Source organism: Thamnophis sirtalis, unplaced genomic scaffold (assembly GCF_051295495.1).
Source record: "Thamnophis sirtalis isolate CommonGarterSnake01/CBP01778 unplaced genomic scaffold, rThaSir2_p1.2 scaffold_3, whole genome shotgun sequence".
NCBI classification, from domain to species: domain Eukaryota; kingdom Metazoa; phylum Chordata; class Lepidosauria; order Squamata; family Natricidae; genus Thamnophis; species Thamnophis sirtalis.
This window is the reverse complement of record NW_028261383.1, coordinates 160,914,445-160,931,821: the sequence shown is the minus strand read 5'-3', so window position 1 is coordinate 160,931,821 and position 17,377 is coordinate 160,914,445. Positions and strand designations below refer to the sequence as shown.

General features: G+C 43.8%; 1 protein-coding gene across 1 annotated transcript; it reads left to right on the top strand.

Moving 5' to 3' along the window:
* Positions 1-1,948: 1,948 nt before the first annotated feature.
* Positions 1,949-16,569, top strand: IGFBP6 (insulin like growth factor binding protein 6). Its single transcript, XM_087710621.1, has 4 exons — positions 1,949-2,627; positions 12,014-12,165; positions 12,870-12,989; positions 14,528-16,569. The coding sequence occupies exons 1-4, from the start codon at positions 2,246-2,248 to the stop codon at positions 14,639-14,641; spliced, it is 768 nt and encodes a 255-aa protein (XP_087566747.1). The 5' UTR covers positions 1,949-2,245; the 3' UTR covers positions 14,642-16,569.
* The last annotated feature ends 808 nt before the right edge of the window (positions 16,570-17,377 follow it).

Below are 17,377 nucleotides of genomic sequence, written 5' to 3'. Positions count from 1 at the left end.
ACCCTAGTTGCAAAATTGTGCTCATGGCAGTCTTGTTCACAAAGTGGTTGCAGTGGTGGGCATGGCCCATCACAGGATATCCAGTTTACCAGAAGATGCAGCAGTCTTCCAATATCTCAGGGGCTGCCACAGAGAGGAGGGGGTCAAGCTATTTTCCAAAGCACCTGAAGGCCAGACAAGGAATAATGGGGGGAAGCTGATCAAGGAGAGATTCAACCTGGAAATAGGAAGAAACTTTCTGAGAGTAAGAGCGATCAACCAGTGGAACAGAAATTGCCTTCGGAAGTTGTGGGAGCTTCATAACTGGAAGCTTTCAAGAAGGGACCAGACTGCCATCTGTCAGAAATGGTGTAGGGTCTCCTGCTTGGGCCGGGGTTGGACTAGATGACCTGCAAGTTCCCTTCCAACTATTAAACTGTTAAAAGACCATAGAAGCGGCGGGGGGGGGGGGACGACGGACCACTTGAATTATCTCAACCTTGCAGGATGGTACCACCTAAACTTTTGTCCTTATTTCTTGGGCAACTGGGTACACTTCCAAACAAAGCATTGGCCTGCAGCACACACCCACACCCATTTCTGTAGGGTTCTTATGCAAATATTTTGCATACCAACTTTTGTCACTTGCCTAAAAAATGAAAGTCTGAAAGGCAGCTAACTGATCTTGGCTGATCTTGTAAAATTAAGCAAGTCAGACCTGGTTAATACATGGGTGGAAAACCATCAGGAAATTCCAGGGCTGGAGACTAGACTAGACTAGACTGGGAAGTCAGAAAAAGATCATGGAAGTGGCAAAGAATGTCCCTCTTTCTGCCAAAAACAACTACATTAGCAGGTCAGTGAAGAGTGGAATTGATTTTAATTCATAGTGATGCCATCAATATCCAGCAATCATAAACCTAGGATCTGTGTGAAAAGATCCATGGAATGGCAATACTAAATTATGTAGGTTGTCTCAAGTCCCACTGGATTTATAATCGTTTGCTATAAAACTGCTATTGATAAGAGTCTTGGTATCTTTTGCACACTTTCTCAGAATTCAGTTGGCACTTTGGTAAACCTGGCTTTTCACTTGTCTTTTTCCCAAACAGCTGAATGTAGGGAAAGCATTGCTGTGTCTTCACCTTGCAAGGAAAAAGTCAGGCTGCTATAAAAGGTAGAGAAGATTGGTTTTTAAAAATGAGTTCCTTTGGTTGCAAGGAGTGAAGAGCTAAACTGTCAGCAATTTATTCCCACTAATTGTGCCTAAAACCACAAACAAGCACATAGGACTCAGGGTGAGGCTTCTTCCCCCGCCCGTCCCCCCCCAACAAATGATTTGTGTTAAGAAGAAATCCAACTGATGCACAGTATATAGGATTTGAGGCTCTGGATCTCTTTCAGTGCAGCCAGATAAATTGAAATGGGATAGCTTTTAAAATACTCTTCGATTCAAAGAAAACTGTTGAAGTAAAATTCTGCATACCTGGAAAAAATGATTCGGGGGTGGGGGTGGGGAGAACGTTAACCTTTATTTACTTATGAATAAAAACCCACCGCACTGCAAACTGCGTTCTTGATCCGGCCACGCAACGAGGGTTGAACAAGCCGCTATACAGAATCGTTACCTACGATGCACATGATCACAGTTTACTAATAAGTTCTGAAAAAGTTGAGTTGGGGGGGGGGTCCTCTCGGTTTCAAAAAAAGCACGTTTGGGGAGACAACGGCATCACGATCACTTCCCAGCACCGCCACACACAGACCACAACTCCGAGAAGTAGGGACGATCGGGCAGAGTTTTTGAATCGTGGGGAGGAGGGGTCTCTGTTCTTTACACCGCCGTTTTTTTATGGTATCCCTGCCTTGCTTTCAACGGATCATCCCGAAGTCCAGCCCGGTGTGTGTGTCACAAAATCCTACATCCCAGGAACGACGTTGCACGACAACAAGGCAGTTCTTCGTCCGGTGCAGCCCCACTCGGCGCGCCTCCACCAAAAACTTCAGCTTTTTTTGAACTCCACGGGAGTGGATCTCCTCCTTGCTGGAATCGGTCGGATTGCTCCCTTTCCGAGGAGCAGTCGAGGGAAAGGCTGGTCGGCTTTTGGCAGCCCGCAGCCACACCCTGCCGGCTGGCGGCCGTCCAACCGGGCTGGCTACACCTGGCGCGGAAGGAGGCCGGCGAGCCGTGGGCAGGAGGCGGCATTTAAAGACGCGCGCGGCTGCAGCGCGCTTGTTTCCGAACGCTCAGCCCGGTCGGTGCACGATGCTCCTCGCTCGCTGCCTGCGGACGGCGCTCTTGCTTTTGCTGGCCCCGACGACGGCATGCGGGGCGGCCGTAGCCGCACGGGAGCCCGACGGCGACATCGGGCCCGCTTGTCCTTCTTCTTCTTCTCCGTCCGGCTGCGATTCCCCCGAGAGCGACCGTAAAGCGACTTGCGACGACGAGAAAGCCTGCCGAGTCCGGGAGGAGGGCGAATCCTGCGGTGTCTATACGCCCAGCTGCGCCCTCGGGCTGCGCTGCGTCCCTCGGCCAGGCGAGCGCACGCCTTTGCAAGCCCTGTTGCGCGGGAAGGGCGTCTGCTCGGCCCCGCAGCCCAAGAAAGGGGGCGGCAAGAACCAGACGGAGATCCTGGAGCTCGTTGCAGGTAAGGGGGATGGGGGCGCCCCGAGGGCTCGCAAACCCACGACGGGCCGGTTTGGGTAACCTCCTGAGGGGGAAAAAGAAACCCAAACAAATCCTGACGGGCTCCGGCGAGATTTGCGAGCGGAATGATTTCATAGTGTGGGAAGAAACAATGGAAAAATAATAGTTTTTGTGTTTAACCGAAGCAAAAGAACTCTTAAGGCCAATTGCAACAGCTGTAGTGTTACTGTTATTACGGCCAGGCGATGGTTGCTAAGTGTGGAAATGGCTCCAGCTTGGAATAAGGACTCCAAGGAAGACCGCGTGGACGCGGCCGGATTGGGGATTTGCTACTGAAGAGGGAATTTGGGTTTGCATTGCAAAATATGCTGGCCTGGCCTGGGTTGTATTCCAATTTCTCGGTGTATGGCCGCTCCAAACCTTGCCGCCCCCCGGTTTTATTTCTCTGATGTTACTTGATACCTATAAAAGAAATGTGACTCGCAAAGGTTTGACGACGAGCTGCGGGAGGAATTACCGCGGGTTTGTTAGTTAAGTTTTTAAAAAAGATAATCGTGCGACTGGACTTTTAAAAAGTTTTCGGTTTTATCTTCCCAGTCTTTTATTTATGCTTCTTGGGTTCAGAAAGGAACTAGCACTCCTTCAGACCAGACTGACGTTCATGTTTCTTGAGGACTAGAAGCTTCTCGGGTTCCCCTGGTTTCTCTTCGCGTCAGTGTCGAGGTTCTGCTCTGAACAAGGAGAAATTGAGTTCTGAAATTTTGAGATTGAGTGGAATTACTTGGGGGGGGGGCTTCCTCCCTTGCCCAATAGGAACTCTCCTGGATGTAAAAGATTAAAGGCAATGTGTTCTGTGTACAGGCAGACAGGAATCTTTTAATGGGGGGGATTACTATTTATTTGAAGAATACAGACTAATATTTGAACCTTGGAGGTTGTCTAGTCCAACCCCCTGCCCAAGCAGGAGACCCTATACCTATACCATTTGGGACAAATGGCTGTCCAATCTCTTCTTAAAAAGAGATTTAGATTTATTTAAGATATTTAAATAAGTAATTTGTTAAATTTAGCTCCGGTATTAAGCAACTGTAGAGCCTTGGAGCTGTTTGTCTTATTTTTTGCTTAAAACGAGTACCACATTCATTGCCAAGCCGGGATGGGGGTGTTGGGGATAATTATTTCCTTTTTGCCAACACATCATCCTCTCCTGTGGAGGAACCTATCCTATAAGGCAACCTACCTCATCCTGGTGGCCCTAGGCTGCACCATCTAATATTCCCAGCCCCCTGAGTAACAATCCCAGCTCATCTGACAGCTGTGGCAAAGGCGGCTTCAAGAGGATCCCAGCCATTAAATTTATGGGAGGATCCCTGAAAGGGCTTGTGTGTGTGTGTGTGTGTGTGTGTGGTTTTGCACTTCTGAAATGCAAGTATCCACTAGCTTGTGGTGGACAGAAGCGCACTCTGGGAAAAGGGAGGGATCAGATTTGATCTTGGTTAATGCAAGCAGAAGCTGGATCTGCCATTACTTGCCTTGTCCCTCTTTTATTGGCTTTGGTTGATGCCTAGCAATTACAGAGCCTTTCGACCATCCCTTGTGCTTGTGCTGGTCTGTGGCAAAAGGACCAGTGATATAAATACCTATGGCACCTTGCCTAACTAACGTGGGGGTGCATCCTCAGAGGCTGATATTGGTTGTGACTTCAAGTGCATGGAAGGAGGTGTAGACTGAAAACGGGCAACATGTGGAGTAAATGAACTTTCCTTCCTTATCAGCAGGATGAAAAGGAGCTATGCCACCAAGTGATGCCACCAAGTGATGCCACCAAGTGATGGATGGCTGGCTAGTTGGCTGCTGCTGGGCTATGCCCTTAGATTCATACTTCAGCAGGAAAACAGGGCTAATAAAAGTTTATGTGAAGAACCTTTCTCTAAAATTTTAAAAATCAATAGAGGAGCGGTGAGCAAAAGAATTTAAAATTCCTGGACTGGTATTTCCATTTTGGAAGAGAAAAAATGCAAAGAATCAGCCCCAGTGCGCAGGCAGTTGTACCTACCACAACTAAACCATCTTAAATGGCACTGAATCACCTTAAATGGCAAAGATGCTCCTAAATAATAATTTAAAGAAACAGTTTGCCTGAAAGATGGTAGAAGGAAGAATGGCAACTGCTGGTGTTTTGGTGGCAAAGGCTTGTTCTAAACCAGTGTTTCTCAACCTTGGCAACTTGAAGATGTCTGGACTTCAACTCCCAGCATTCCCCAGCCAGCAAATTCTGGGAGTTGAAGTCCAGACATCTTCAAGTTGCCAAGGTTGAGAAACACTGTTCTAAACTAACTGCCTCAATCGAAAATCTTTTCTCTGCTAAACTTCAGATCTCATCTTAGTCTATCCTAACCATCAATAGTGTATGGGTGGTAAGAGTCCAGCACAATTGAAGGACTCTGGGTTGAAGAAGACTAGTTGCAATAGTAGTCCTCCAATTTACGACCACAATTGAGCCCCCAAAATTATGTTGCTAAGTAAATTTTGCCCCATTTTATGACTTCTCTTGCCACATTTGTTAAGTGAATCACTGCAGTTCCCTCAGTTAGTAACCCGGTTGTTAAGTGAATCTGGCTTCCCTATTGACTTTGCTTGGCAGAAGGTTCCAAAAGGGGATCCCAGGATCTTGGGACACAGCGATGGTCATAAATATGCCAAGCATCTGAATTTTGATCATGCGATCATGGAAAGTTCGCAACTGTGAAAACGGGTCCTAAATCATCTTTTTCAGCACCTTTGTAACTTTGAATAGTCACTAACTGAACTTTTTGTAAGTCAAGGACTACTAAACTCCCAAACCTCTTGTATTCATTCTGGAATTCTTGTGCTGTTTGGGGCTACCACTCCTGTCAATCAGTGACCTTAAGTGTGTTGCCTGAGGCTGTGGTTCCCCTCCCTCACCCCATAATGCAGAGGCTCCCAGTTAAGCTTGCAGAGCAGATCTGGGCCATTGCTGAATTCCATCCCTTGAAGGGATCCCTTCTTCTCCATCTTTCCTGAGAAGTTATGTTTTTCAAAGCATGGATTCAGCTATCAACCCATCAGAAGCATGCACCTTTCTGTGCGCTCTTCCTGGATTCACTGAACCCAGCTTTCCACAAGAAATGTGCTTTGAAAAGTGGTCAGCTGGGGATTGGTCTGACCACCGTATGGGGAAGAAGCCTAGGATTTTCTAGTCAGCTGGCCCAATTCCCATGGTTGGGAGGATCCTCAATTATCTTTCTTTTCCCCTCTCCAGTGGTTTATTTAGAAAAAGATTCCCTCAGCCCTACTTCAAAACTCAAGCAATGAGATTTCTGTTCTTGGTTGAGGCTGCTGGGATCGGAACTCTGCATCTGGGAAAAACCAATGCTATTTTTCTTAAGCTGGGGAACAAATTGTCTCTCTTGTTTGTTAGAATTTATGAGTTATTCAGAGCACTATAGAAACAGAATCCTAGGCAATTTCCTTACCAAAAGTATAACAACTGAAGTGTTTTTTTTTTAAGGGAAAAAGCACTGGTTTTATTCCCAGGCAATTTGTGACCATGTTCTTTCACTCCCCCAGCTGTGGAATCCACTCAAGAAGACCTTCCCTTGCATGCCCATCATTCTATGATGCACCGGAGAACAGTTTCATCACCAGTCTGAAAGTTCAGCAGGGGCTTAGTGGTAAACTTAGTCCAGAAAATAGATTGATCCCAGGTGATTCAGAACTTTAATGGTTATTACCTTTCATGCAACTATCCTAAACAATGCTACTGTCAGGCGCCTGAATCACAGTCATGTTACTCTATGGATGCTGCAATGGTTATAAGCGCAAGGTCATCATTTTTTTTCAGCAGAGATGCAACTTTGAATGGTCACTAAATGAATGATTGTATGTTGAAGACTACCTGTACTGTCCATCTGCTTTGTTCCTGCCATCAGCCTGACAGGTGCACCTTTATAGATGGCCATGTTAATTTGTGCTATTTTAAAAAAATCATTTATTTCTAGAACCAGCATTCTTTCATCCTCTTGTCTCCTTACGTGTCTTACCTATCGCTTAAAATTCCAAAATGTCACCTTGGAAATCAGAAAGAATTCTCCTTCCACAGTTTCTTAATGCCAGCGGGGTTCTGGTATGCCAACCTTAATAATTCCAAGCAAAAAAATACTGTGTATTTGTTTTATTTATAGATGCTTCGTTGGCTTTAGTTGAGTAGCTTCAGAGGTTAGAAGAATTAACATAAACACATGAAAATTAATTTGCCAGGGTACCACCGTCTTATTAGCTAAGAAGAAGAAAGAACTCAGTTTTCCTTTTGCTGTCTTTGACAACTAGTTGCTGAAATTCTAATTTTGTTCCAAATGAGTTCATGGAATAAAAGGCAGGAATAGTGGATGGGCAATCAAAAAATGCAGGAGCCAGCTGCTGGCCAGGCACGGCAACAACATTTTGCTAGTGTCCTATAAGATTGGACGAATCCTTGTAGACTTGTGTCTAAGAAAGGGAAATAATTAAGCCAGAGCTTTGGAATGGGATATTATGGCACTAACATTCTCTGGATTCCCCGAGACTTCTAGATTGAGTAAATGCTACCCATTCTGGAGAAAAGAGATCATGGGAAAACATGGGAAAGCATTCATAGTGCAATGCTCCTCCGAATTCCATCCGCCGGCCAGTGTCGACTGGCGACTACCCGGAGGAGAGCCTTCTCTGTGGCTGCTCCGACCCTCTGGAACGAACTCCCCGTGGAGATTCGTACCCTCACCACCCTCCAGGCCTTCCGCATAGCCCTTAAAACCTGGCTATTCCGACAGGCCTGGGGCTAAAGATTCGCTGCCCCTATTTCGAATGGTATGATTGTTGTGCTTTTTAACTATGTATAGTTTTGTGTTCTTGTTAAATTGTTTGTATCTCCCCCTTCCCTTTTTGAGTTGTGAGCCGCCCTGAGTCCCCTTAGGGAAAAGGGCGGCATACAAATGAAATAAAACTCCAAACTCTAAACTCTAATGCTGTTATACCGTCTTTTAGTTATGTTAGTATCTTCTATCAGATCTTTGTCTGGCTGCAGATTGCTTTCTATAATTCACCTTTTTTATCATTCAAATGTTTGCACATTAATGGTTGAGTATTTTTGACTATAACTGACATCTTTAAAGAAAGAAGCTTATTTCTTTCAAGTGTTTTTGTCCTAGCTTTTCCTTCCTCCTTCAAATTGGGAAACTCTTTTAAGACAGACTGCTCTGAACGGATATTTTCTGGGTAGGTTAGGGCTAGAATACCCAGCTGGGGATCATTGCAGTGGAGTTTTAGATTTTACATCTAGAGAGCCCAGGTTGGGAAGGGCTACCCTCAGCCTCTTAATTTGGAGGTTGCAAGGAAAGCCAGCTGTGCTAATAGAACTTGTGGTCAGCAAGTCATGCAAATGATGCACCTAATGATACATTTTTATCCTCAATTAAAGTTAGGATATTTTTAGGATTTTTCAGGTGGGGGAAGAGATTGTACTTTCAGCCGAGTATTATTCGGAGTAAATACACAGTAGGTTTTAAATGAGCAGAAACTTATACAATATTTTTTTTTGTAAATCCATCAGAATGAGCCGAGGTGGCGCAGTGGTTAGAGTACAGCACTGCAGGCTACTTCAGTTGACTGCAGTTGTGCAGTTCAAATCTCACCGGCTCAAGGTTGACTCAGCCTTCCATCCTTCCAAGGTGGGTAAAATGAGGACCCGGATTGTTGGGGGCAATATGCTGACTCTGTAAACCGCTTAGAGAGGGCTGAAAGCCCTATGAAGCGGTATATAAGTCTAACTGCTATTGCTAATGCTACCCTCATGTCTTTAAAGCTTCTAGTTTTTGTTAGTGTAGGAGGATTCTTTAAAGGCTATTTTGTATGTGAGATGCTCAGAAAGTTTATTGAATGGTTATCTCAGTGGGTTCATACACATTCAGCATTCATCTGTCCCCTTTCCCCCCAAAAAGCAATGGCAATTAGAAAAGTCCCAGCATTCATTCCATTAGACCAGTGGTTCCCAAACTTGGCAACTTTAAGACTTGTGGACTTCAACTCCCAGAATTCTCCAGCCAGCAGAGCTGGCTGGAGAATTCTGGGAGTTGAAGTCCACAAGTCTTAAAGTTGCCAAGTTTGGGAACCACTGCATTAGACCAAGCTCATGAAGTATAAGTAATAATTTCTAGTGTTCCTAATTAGTCTGACAAGTTTCTTTACTTGTAGTATTTGAGTTGCTTTACTTTCATGAAATTGCTGCAAGGTTGTTATAATCAAAAAACCCTCTTTCTATCTTGCAGTGGTCAATAATTTGCCTTTTTTTTTTCTGGAATACAGGTAGTCCTCAACTTACAACAGTTCATTTCGTGACCGAAGTTACAATGGCATTAAAAAAAAGTGACGATTGTTTTTCACACTTAACGACTATTGCAGCATCTCCATGGTCACATGATCAAAATTCAGACGGGTGGGAACTGGTTCATATTTATGACCGTTGCTGTGTCCCAGGGCTCGTATGTTCTCCTTTTGCCCCCTTCTGACAAGCAAAGTCAGTTAAGAGCCGTGTGTGGATTAAATTAACAACTGCAGTGATTCCCTTAACAATTGTGGTAAGAAAAGTCATAAAATGGGGCAAAAGTCACAACAAAAGCTTCACTTCGCAACATGTTTTTGGAAGGGAATAGGAGAAAATCTGCAGATGGTGTCCATTAGATGGACTGGCAACATTCAGTTAAACCAAGCCTCTTCCCAAAATTTGCTTGGGTGACAATTGTTCTTGGTTCCTTGGTTTTGAAAATAAGATCTTAGTCATGTCTGTCTTTAGTCAAATCTATTTCCATCAAAGACAAAGAGAGACAAATCCTTTGCTTGGGGAAAACTAGATAATTCTCATGAGTTAATCTTTAAATAAATAATGTACTTGCTATATAACGCAGGGGTATCTAAGCTGCCTTCAAAATCTACAAGGAGGCAGTCTAGGATGACAATCAGACAATGTGTATCCAGTAGGTGCGCAGGATTATATCTTCATGCACTATTGTGTACAAGAACTTACAATCGAACTAATAACAGTGTTAGAAACTCCATTGTCCGGCATGAAAAATCCCAAATGAGGAATATCTGTTGTGATAAAAACTTTTGATGCTTTCTTGTAAAGAATACTGGCGCTTGAGGTCTCTTTAACCTGTCAATGTTAGATAATTTAGAAAGCAGGAAAAGAACATAACTTGGAATATAGCATTCTACTACATTTGAGTTGGGTAGCACTTCTATTGCGCCTTCTGGAGATTCTGGCTATTGGAGTCTCTAACAAAATCTGGTCTTTGAATTATTCTAAGAACTGAAGCAAAAGTTCAATAGACTGCAAAAGTTGGCTAGGGGCAGCGAAATGGAGGGTGACTACAGGGCAGAAGTAGTGGCAAAGATAAGTTAGGGTGCGGGAGTACAAGGTAGGGTGAATGCCAGCAGTGCTGGGTTCCAGATCCCGTTGCAACTGGTACGGTGCAACGAGGCTGGGCGTCCACCACATGCATACACACAGCGTGCGCGTGCATGCTTACTGCCCACGACGCTCCAGCTGCTTGGAGCGTTGCGCAGGCACCGTACACTCTGTGTATGTAAGCCCCGATCAGCTCAAATACAGGTGAGGACAGGTGGGCCCTCCGGAGCATAGTACCGGAACAGTACCTGGTGCTCCCAGCAGGCACCAGTACACCTGTACCGGGGCGTATCGGTCATATCCCACCACTGAATGCCAGGCATATAATCCTCTTACCTTTGCTACCGGTTCGGAACTGGGAACGCATGCTCGTGCAGGGCACTTCTGCACATGCACAGAGCATCTGTGATGACGTCTGGGCAGGTGGGAGGAGCCTCCCACCACTGCTACCAGGGCAAACTGGCAGAATACCACCTCTGGTGAATGCAGTAGGGAAGAAGAGGTGATGGCACAGTCCTGGCCTAATCACCACATCCAGGACTTTCTGGAACTGCGGTTGCTCAGCGGTGCAGTCACGTGATGTTTCAACTAAAGACTGCAGCAATTACAATTTTGGCCCCCATTAAGTCTGTTAAATGAGGACTTCCTGTATGTGGAGGGAAGCCAGTGTGATTTATTGGTTAAGACATCTGGCTGGAAATCATGAGTTCTAGTCCGCCTTAGCCATGAAGGGTGACCTTGGGCCAGTCATTTTCTCTCAGCCCTCGGAAAGGCACACTGGCAAACCATTTCTGAAAAACCTTGCTAAGAAAACTTCAGGGACTTGCCAGGCAGTCTGCAAGAATCAGATATGATTAGCCGATTAAATGGAAAGAAAAAAAACCCTGTATGTACTCACACTGTTTGGATTCCCACACACACACACACACACTTTCCTAGAGGTACATAAATACACCCAAGCAAGAAATATGCATACACCTAGTTCCTCCCTATCCCATTATCTATCTCTCTGACACATACATCCTCACAAGACCCGTGGAAGAAAGTACTGCATATAATGCACTGCAGCTCCATCCTGTGGCCACTGCTGGTAACAACATTGAAATTATTTTTTATCTTATTTTTTGCTAACCCAACGGAATGATATAAAAGGGAACAATAATATAAAGGGAGTTGGAATGCTGCCTGTCCCTCAGCAATATTTGTTTACTTACTTACTTTCACTAACACACCACTTAATTCTGTGGACCGAGGGTGGTTTACAAACACTTAAGAGTAGATCATTCACAAAACGCCAGAAGTTTGAATGGAGTTGGTGACAACGCGAATTCAATTAAAATGCAAAAGAGTTTAGAGTTTTATTGGTTTTGTATGCCGCCCACTCCCGAAGGACTCCGGGCGGCTTACAATAAAACAGGGAGAGGGAGTAGATATAAGACAGGGAGGAGAGATAAGACAGTACAAGACAATACAACAATTTAAAAATACAGTAACATTCACAATTGAAATGGGGCCGGATACTTCAACAGCCCCCAGCCTGCCGGAACAGCCAGGACTTAGTAGCTTTACAGAAGGCCGGGAGGGTAGTAAGGGTCCGGATCTCCACGGGGAGCTCGTTCCAGAGGGCTGGAGCAGCAACAGAGAAGGCCCTCCCCCGGGGTGTCGCCAGCCGACATTGGCTGGCAGATGGAATCCGGAGAAGGCCAAGCCTGTGCGATCGAATCGAAAAGAAGCATACATTAAACTAACTGGGCAGCCTCCCAGAAGATTAGAAGCCAGTATCTTTTTTGAACTTCTCTAAAGATGATGCAAAACTGTTTTTCGGTACCAGTTGTGATAAAATCCTGAAGTTCCATGAATCCTGAAGTTGAATATTTTTGGCCTTGACTTAAAAAAAAAAATTAAATTCTGTTTCTTTCCTCTAGGTGATGGCAGAAGGGAAAATTACCAGACAGATAATCCAACTCTGGAACCTCTCCTCCTTCAGATCCAAGACCCTTTGCCAGATGTCACGGTGGACAAATCCCAGCTACAACAGGGCCCCCTAAATAATGGTATTAAACAGGAATTGGATATGGTGAGTGAAATGAGAGGCCTGATCTTGGATACCAAGCCCTGGCAGAGAATAAATAGGGCTGCCTTTTCCTTCTTCTCATGCCTTGCTGGAATCCAGGCATTTTGCTCTCTGTAGTCTTTGCTTCACAGCAATGTTGCGACTTAAGGAAACTAAAGAGTCTGCACATCATTGCTTTTCAGGCAATCTGCATCGCAATTTCCCTCTCCCAATCTCTGTATTCAGCAAAGCATGTAGTTTTGAAATGCATGTGAGATTGGCAAGAGATGCCTCTGCTTTTTAAAGAGCCCCAAATACATATAGTGATAACGCAGTATGATAGGGAGCATACAAAAGCAGTATGCTTGGGAGAAAGTGTCACCACCCCAAGCTGATCGCTTTGGGGAGGGGAAGGGATGGCTCCATGTGAGCAGCAGTTACGTGTGCTTGCAGCTTGCACAAATACATGCAAGCATGCATGCCCACCATTCGCAAATAGACCCGTGTGAGTGGCCGCTGCTTGCACAAGTGGAGCTGCACGCGTGTCTGCTTGTCTGCCGCTTACGCGGCCCTGTTCTGAATGGGCCACAGCCTGGGGTTTGGGAACCCCTGGCATAGAGTGCTGCTAACATTACCTAGAGCCAAATACCTATATTTAAGGCCTGCCCATCCTCCTGCAGTGCAGAGGTTTTCTCCTTTCAATCCCTAACTTGTTCTCCTTTACACAGGGTCCCTGCCGCAGCCATTTGGCAGCCATCTTGCAGGAGCTGAAAGCCCCCCTCTACATGAACGCCGAAGATATCTTCATTCCCAATTGTGACACCAAAGGCTTTTATAGGCGGAAACAGGTATCTACTCCAAAACTTGGTATAAAGCAAAGGAAGCTCTTTCTAGGTCATTGAGGGGAAGACACAGCCATGCAGGCAAAACTCAGCTTTGTGCCGAAATGTCAAAGAAATTCATGCTGAGTGTGGGTTTCCCACAGTGGGAGAAAAGGGTGGGTGAAAATTTTACGTCATGTCCAAAGTCCAATGAGCTTGCTCCAGTTTGCATTAGAGCAGTAACACAGAATTGATTTGCTCCTTATACATTACGCTATGGGTTGAAGTCTACTGGAGAAAGCCCCAATTCCTGGGTTCATCCATTCTGCAAATAGCAATAGCAATAGCAGTAGACTTATATACCGCTTCATAGGGCTTTCAGCCCTCTCTAAGCGGTTTACAGAGAGTCAGCATATTGCCCCCAACAATCTGGGTCCTCATTTTACCCACCTCGGAAGGATGGAAGGCTGAGTCAACCCTGAGCCGGTGAGATTTGAACCGCTGAACTGCTGATCTAGCAGTAGCCTGCAGTGCTGCATTTAACCACTGCGCCACCTTGGCAAACCCACCCTGATGGCATTTATGGGAAAATTTAGCGCTTTCCTCTTACTTTTTAAAAGTCCAACCCTGTTTATGCTTATACAGAAGTAAATCCAGCTGAGTTCTATGACTCTGATTCAGTTGGAAGAACTCGGAGGGATTATCTCCTTGCTGTATACCAAGGCTCGGATAAGACCTACCAAATTCCAATTCTTTCAAACCTGGTTTCATTAGGACTGTCTAAATACAATCATCTTGCTAAATTTATATCCTGACCCAACCATCTCCCTAAAGTGTTGTTGTGGGCCGCCAGTAACCAGCAGAGCTCGCAGCAGAGTCAGACAGTGAGGAGGTTGGGGAGGAACATGGGCCAGTCCTGGAGTCTGGGGAAGGCTCTGATGAGGGCTCTGTGTCGGAGGCAGAGATGGGGCCAGGGTCTTCTGACAATTATCAGCTGCCTTCAGAGTCAGATATCAGAGAGGCAGATGAACAGCTGGAGCCCGTTCCCAGTGTGCGCATGCGCAGGTTTGCCAGACGAAGGGAACAGCTAAGGAATAAGGGTCGACTTGGCATGCTGGTTGGGGAATTCTGGGAGACAAAAGTCCAAATATTTTAAACTGGCTAAGATTGAGAAGCATGGATTCAGAAGGATGTGTAAATATGCTGTGGATCGATCCTATGCCCTTCAATAATAATGGAAGGCTCTGTGGCTGACTTTGCCTTAGTTCTTTTGATTTTTCTTTGAAAGAGGTCAAGATTAGGGAAATAGCTTCCTTTTTAAATATAGGTTAGCCATTGCATATTATTTTTCTTGCAGAAAGAAACCTGTTTCAGTGGCAGCTATACTGAGCAGCAAACAAGTTTTCTTATGATCTGCTTCAAATGAGCCATCTTTTTTTTTTACACATAAAAGCATAATATAAAAAAAAATCCAGTCTTCTAGAGTGGCTATTGTTCCTCTGTTGGTCTAAATTTTCATGGAAAGTCAATTTGCTGTTGAAAAAAGGCTCTTGTCTTCTCCATAGTGCCGGACCTCCAAAGGTCAGAAGAGAGGCCGATGCTGGTGTGTGGATAAGAGAGGCCATCGATTGGAGGGGCTGGAAGAGAGCCCCCTCTGCCTGCTTGCTAACAATGACTGAGGGATGCAGAAAAACTGGACACCACCAGGGTCCAGCAGCAGAATTCTTGACTGAGGGGACTCGTCTTATTAGAACAGTCCTGGAAAATCTTTGCTTGTAATTTATTGCACAGTTGTTGCCTTGTTGGGATCCTGCCTTCCCTGCGATAACTTTCTTACGGTGTCTAATAATACTCTACAAAAGACTGCTCAGAGAAATAGCAGACTGGGGTCTTGTACTTGCATGACCAAAGAGGGGTGTTGAATAAGCTACCGGTAGTTGCATTAAAGCAATAATGCTGGCACTTGAATCAATTCTCTTATACCAGTAAAGATGCTTACAAGGAACAAGAATAGCCAGTTCCTGGAGGTGCTGTATGTATACTTGGTATACCTTCTATAAATTGTGTAGGGAGATCAGGATTTATCTTATACATGCTACCAAATAGATGTGGAAGGGGTTTTAATAGCACAATTATAGTACTCATTAAGGGTGATGTAGAGGAAGTAAAATTTGCCCAAGTTTTTAATGGCCAACATCTACAATGTACGCAAGAAAATGAAAGTGGTACAGATACTGGAACTGAGATGTATGGAAGTTTTAGATGTAGCTTTAATGTTTTTCGCACTCTCCCTTCTGTTTTGTTTCATGGCTCTCCTCAGCATATCCTTTTAAAGTTATCTGAAATGACAGGAAAACCTGAAGCTGCCTTCCACGCAGAAAAGCAGTGGATGATGGATTATCCCTATTTGCCATAACGTGCTTTAATTTAATATGTTTAAACAGATAGGTCTCTAGTTCTATGTTTTACTATACGTTTGGTTTCAATAAATTGGATGATTATGCCATTTTAATGATTTGATGATACTTTAAATCCCTGATGCGAGGAAGCGAAAATTACTTCTTTTGGAGAGAGCTTTTTTAAAACACCGGGTTGCATTCAAAATTTAATTTTCACTGGCAAGTGGAATTAATAGTTCTTTGTAACTTGACAGATTGCTTACTTATAAAACATGAAGTATCTGGTTAATAATTGAGGTGTTTTATTTACTTCTAAATGAGCTCTTTAAGAGGCTAGCAGTGTCAAGTGTTTTGCTGGGTAGAGATGTGAAAACAAAGTTAGTGTAGAAAGATGGAAAACAAAGGCCCAAATTATGCAGCTGGTAAGAAGGGCAGGCTGTCCAAATGGATGTTGTCTTACAGATCAGCACAATGGATCTGGCTTCCTGTATGTAAACAAAGCATTTGTTGTATCAGTCTCCTGGATGCTAGAAAATTTTCATCTTAATAGTCATAGTCACCACAAGTATTTAGAATACATGATTTGTGTGTAGGAGGGGGGGAAATCTAGCCCATTTGACAGGATAAAATTACTGGAATATTGGGCAATAATGTTGGACAATAAATTACACAATTGTAACGAATTGGAAAGCTTGCCTAAAATGGAAAAAAGGTCTGTCTCACAGCTTTGCTTCTGACAGGGTTCATAAGTTAACCTATGGTTTATAAATCATAGCGGCTACTGTCACAACTAGCAAACCAAACCACATTATAATGAACATGTAACCATTATTCTCTTTGGTTCTCTCCCATCCGTTTTAGATAAGACTTTGCTCTTTCTTTCTTGTACTTAAAGAAACAAAATGCAATATATGACCATTTGATTCTTGTTGTAGCATTACGGTGCAATTCTGATGTTATAATTTTGGGCTGGTTTATACAGGAGCATCTAGACAGGCCTACATCCATGTTGAACTGAAACTATATGATCAAATTAAGTGACAAATGACACAGCATATGTGAATGTGATGTGAATCATAGGACGTTTTACTGAAAGCAAGACTTTTAACCTTTTAATATTTTAAATGTGAAATTTATAATAACTGCTCAAGCACAAAAGTTGGGAAGTCAGACTGCTGTTGATGATTAAAGATATAGTAAGTGGATGAGCCTTGCCTCCTTTTCATTTTTTATTCCTTTTAAAATAATAAAAGAAAAACAAAAGGAAAAGCAATAAATAAAAATATATGCATTGTGAAAGAAAATGTAAAAGTGAAAAAACTGCAACAAGGGGAAAAAGGTATATCTTGCCCCTCTTAATTAAGAGCATATTGCATGGAAAGATATGTCTGTAACTTTAAAAGCTATTATACTTTATGTAGTTACCCAGTTCCAGCTAACAAAGAATTCTTATTTTAAATTCACATTTATTGCTTGCAAATAATAGCAATTATAAAAGGTGGACACAATTCCTGAACCAAATCAGTTGACAATGTCTGTTCTAAGCTAAACATTTTAAAATGAACAGTAATCTCAGTCAGCTAATCCTAAAAAGCCAGACGGTTCATTTTTATCATCCATAACTTCCTTTTGTGTTAGAGTCAGCGAGGGGAAAAATGAGGAGGCAGATTTGACCACAAGGACTGAAATCTGCAAATCCTCTGGCTGCAGAGGCATAAAGGGGTGGGAGGAATACAGAATCTTTTTGAACACAGGAAGTTGGGGAGATGTTTCAGGCATTGCAAAGGGCTCATTTAACACAGTTCAAAAGATGAGACTTTCAAACATGTAGAATAATCTTGTCAGTTGAAATCTGAAACGTGAACTGGAAAATAATCAGGTTTCTCCATTATTGATTTGCCAAATTCAAGCATACATACCGTTAAGAGTCTAAAGATTTAAGAGTTCCGATGGTCTAAGGTGACCCTTGTGAAAAGGTTGTTCGACCCCAAAAGGGGTCGCGACCCACAGATTGAG